The following is a 1,428-nucleotide window of genomic DNA, read 5'->3' as shown; positions in this document are numbered from 1 at the left end:
CTTGGGGCTAATTCCTAAAGGCAGTGAGCAACCCACTTTAGAGTATGTCACACCTAATCCAACCATGTCCTTTATTAATTCTCATGCATCAAGCACTATTTCCTCTGACCTAAGTCAGCCCAGGAGCAGGTGCCAGACAGGGACAGTCCCTACATCACCAAACCTGTAGCAATTATTCAAAATACCCAATCCTGAGATGTTCACTCCACCTGCCTTGCCTTTCCCTTGGAAACCCCACTGAAGGCTGTATGTAGCCTGGGTTCTCTGCTTACTGGTAAAAACCTAGAAGCATGCATACAAGGTGTACCCTCTTCTCTTGGGAAATCTGAGTCATAAATATATTTCTGTGACATTTCCTTGACACAGTTGCTTCCATAAATTAAAATCCTGTGGGTACAGGGCTGGGCGGTGGCTCACGCCTGTAATCCCAGCACTCTACACTGCCAAGGCAGCAGGATCCCTTGAGGTCAGGAGCTGGAAACCAGTCTGAGCCAGAGTGAGACCCTCAGCTGTAACACTAGTTGCGTGTACTGGTGGGCACCTGTAGTCCCAGCTACTGGGGAGGCTGAGGCAAGAAAATCACTTGAGCCTACGAGGTTCAAGGTTCAAGGTTCAAGGTTTGCGGTTCAAGGTTTGAGGTTCATTAGCCTAAGTCTTCTTTTTAATAAAATTGTGCCTTTGTAATTTTTAAAAATGGTAAATTAGAAATTTAAATTGTAAATTTTAAAAATGTTTACAAGAATGTACCTGGTACTTTGCTTGTGTAATTTTTATACTGAAAATGCAATTTTTCAAACTGTACTCCTTGTAGGCTGAGCTCAATGGCTCACAGTTACAATCTCAGCACTCAGGGAGGCTGACGGGGGAGAATCCCTTGAGCTCAGGAGTTTGAGACCAGTCTGAGCAAGAGCGAGACCTTGTCTTTATGAAAAACAGAAACCTAGCTGGGTATCATGGCAAGCACCTATAGTCCCAGCTATTCAGGAGGCTGAGGAAGGAGGATCTCTTTAGCCCAGAAGTCTGAGGTTGCTGTGAGCTATGATGACGCCATGGCACTCTATCCATGGTGACAGAGTGAAATTCTGCCTCAAAAATAATAAATAAAATAAAATTCTACTGTGTTATTCTATCTGCTTAAGTAACACACCTGGGGGAAAGAACCGTCCTAACTAGGGTTTCCAAAAGAGGCAGGAGCCCATGGCTGTGTCCTTATTCTGGGTCACAGTCTTCAAACTTACAGTCTTTCTGGTGCCACCGGACTGTGTGCAGGTGGATGCCACAGTAATGAAAGAGGAACTCGTGGTCTGAGTGGGACACCCTCCCTTCCAGCAGGGGCATCAGATTCCGGCCATCAATCACCCTGCAGATAGAGAGACAGACAGGTGGGGAGCAGGCAGGCACATGTTTTTATTTTCTTTAGAAACAGAG

The 1,428-nt window shown here is 45.6% G+C and overlaps 1 protein-coding gene across 1 annotated transcript in view; it reads right to left on the bottom strand.

Annotated features, from left to right (window-relative positions):
* The window catches only part of ARSH (arylsulfatase family member H), a 46,559-nt gene that overhangs the window by 1,960 nt on the left and 43,171 nt on the right, over positions 1 to 1,428 (bottom strand). The window contains exon 8 of the mRNA XM_012807146.1: positions 1,239 to 1,360. Within this exon, the coding sequence (XP_012662600.1) occupies positions 1,239 to 1,360 (122 nt within the window). The remainder of the gene's footprint in view (positions 1 to 1,238; positions 1,361 to 1,428) is intronic.

Source organism: Otolemur garnettii, unplaced genomic scaffold, assembly GCF_000181295.1.
Source record: "Otolemur garnettii isolate 467f Iridium unplaced genomic scaffold, OtoGar3 scaffold00065, whole genome shotgun sequence".
In the NCBI taxonomy this organism is placed as follows: Eukaryota; Metazoa; Chordata; class Mammalia; order Primates; family Galagidae; genus Otolemur; species Otolemur garnettii.
Note: the sequence above shows the minus strand (reverse complement) of the source record. Positions and strands in the feature narration are given on the sequence as shown.